At 42.9% G+C, this 1,785-nt stretch overlaps 1 protein-coding gene across 1 annotated transcript in view; it reads left to right on the forward strand.

Annotated features, from left to right (window-relative positions):
• The window catches only part of APTX (aprataxin), an 11,331-nt gene continuing 9,546 nt past the window's right edge, over positions 1–1,785 (forward strand). The window contains exons 1-3 of the mRNA XM_009285036.2: positions 1–61; positions 430–566; positions 1,521–1,567. Coding sequence (XP_009283311.1) covers positions 437–566; positions 1,521–1,567 — 177 coding nt within the window. The 5' untranslated portion in view covers positions 1–61; positions 430–436. The remainder of the gene's footprint in view (positions 62–429; positions 567–1,520; positions 1,568–1,785) is intronic.

Raw genomic sequence — 1,785 nt, forward strand, 5'->3', positions numbered from 1 at the left:
GGATTAAGGTATCCCCCTCTCTCGCCCTCTCTGTCTTCTGCTGCTTTCTTTGTTTTGGTGGGTAAGTTAATCTCTCAGATCAACTCTGATTCAGTGGGAAACAAATAACTTTTTTTGTGGGTTGGCTTTTCTGTCAGATAGAACTGTTGATCCAGTTGATTTTTCCGATATGTGAGCCGTGCATGTGAGAATATATGGTGATGTAGAAGGAAGGAAAATAGGGTTGCCCTTTCAACAGCAATTTGCTCTTAGATTATGCTAGTGTTAACGTTGTGCTTTGCCTTGAATTTCAGAAATGTGAACCCAGTTAGCAGAAGTGACTCGGCTAATGAATGGGCTGGCAGCAGAATCTCCTGGACCCGGTTCCCCAGGAAGGTGACCCATCGGGAAGCTGCGTGTTGGTAACATACTGTTTGTTTTGCTCTGTAGAACAGCGATGCGTGTGTGCTGGCTGGTGGGGAAAGAGAAATGCAGTCAGCGAATGAAACTGCCACACCTGGAAGCAGTGGTAATTGGGCGTGGCCCAGAGACTGGGATAACGGATAAGAAGTGTTCACGGAAGCAAGGTAAGGCATAGCTCAAATCCCGCTTTCTACATGCAGCAGCAACCAAACTTGTGAAGAGTGTGAGATGCAAGTACGGCACTCATGTTTATCAATAAAAATCATTCTTCTGTTTGGCTAAATTACAGTGAAGCTAACGGACCAATGTTTTGGCCTAATTCATAAGTCTGCTTTGAGCAGGGTCTAAATGGGAAATCACAGTTTTTCCTTGAAATCTAAGCAGGCTTTCCTTAGGCTTGCTTCTGCAGTCACTGGCTTATGGTCTCCTTTCTCTGCATGGTCCATAGTGTTGCCTGATTCTTGAAGGCATCAAGCGTTTTTTTTATAAGCACTTATGGAGATCTCTGGGTCCTAAAAAATCAGAGGAGACGCCTAATAACAGGAAATGTGCCTTCGTAGACTAAGGCATTGAACCTTAACATGAGTCCCCAGGCTCACAGGCATGTTCCACTGCCTGCACTCTTGCTTTGTGAGTGGCACTTCATCTCCGTAATCTTCAACCAACTGAGTTTTAGGATGAGTTGTTATTTTATAGATGCACTGGCAAGTTATATAAAAATATCTGTGATCTATAAAATACTCCCCTTCACATTTTCCCTGCCTTACCTTTCTTCCTGCTGGACACAGTCCTGCTCCATGCTTTCTTGTCATAAAGGGCTGGTGAGAATAGCAAGAACGTGTGGAAGACTTCCACAGATTTCACCTTTATTCTGAAGTAATTTTGCTGATCCGTGATGTGAAATACTCAGGTGTGACTCAGTGTATGGGTTGGTTCCATTTTTCCTGTGGTCCTGGAAACAGGATGGGGCAGAAGTATTCTTTGTGTACATTCACAGAGATCAGCTTCAGAAAGTAGCAGATCTTGAAATACAAGAGTGTTTTCTGCAAGGGGTGTTTCAGCAGAGTTCTGGCCTTTTTATTTACACTGTTTTGTGACACTTTGTTCTTTCTTTCCAGTTCAGTTAAAAGCAGACTGTAACAAGGGGTATGTCACGGTTAAGCAGGTATGTTTTTAAATGGGTGTACTATATTTCTGATACTTACTGGGACGGTTGTTGTACTTAAACTCCACAAATGCTGCAAGTGATGATTCTGATCACTGGGTCTGAAGGGCCTGAAGCTGTTTTATGACCAAGGAGAGCACAGCAAGTGGTCCTTGGAAGGGATCTGTCTCTTTTTTTTTTTTTTTTTTTTTTTAAAAACCTCCAATGAAAAACTGCAC

This window comes from Aptenodytes forsteri, unplaced genomic scaffold (assembly GCF_000699145.1).
Source record: "Aptenodytes forsteri isolate BGI_AS27 unplaced genomic scaffold, ASM69914v1 Scaffold167, whole genome shotgun sequence".
Taxonomy (NCBI): domain Eukaryota; kingdom Metazoa; phylum Chordata; class Aves; order Sphenisciformes; family Spheniscidae; genus Aptenodytes; species Aptenodytes forsteri.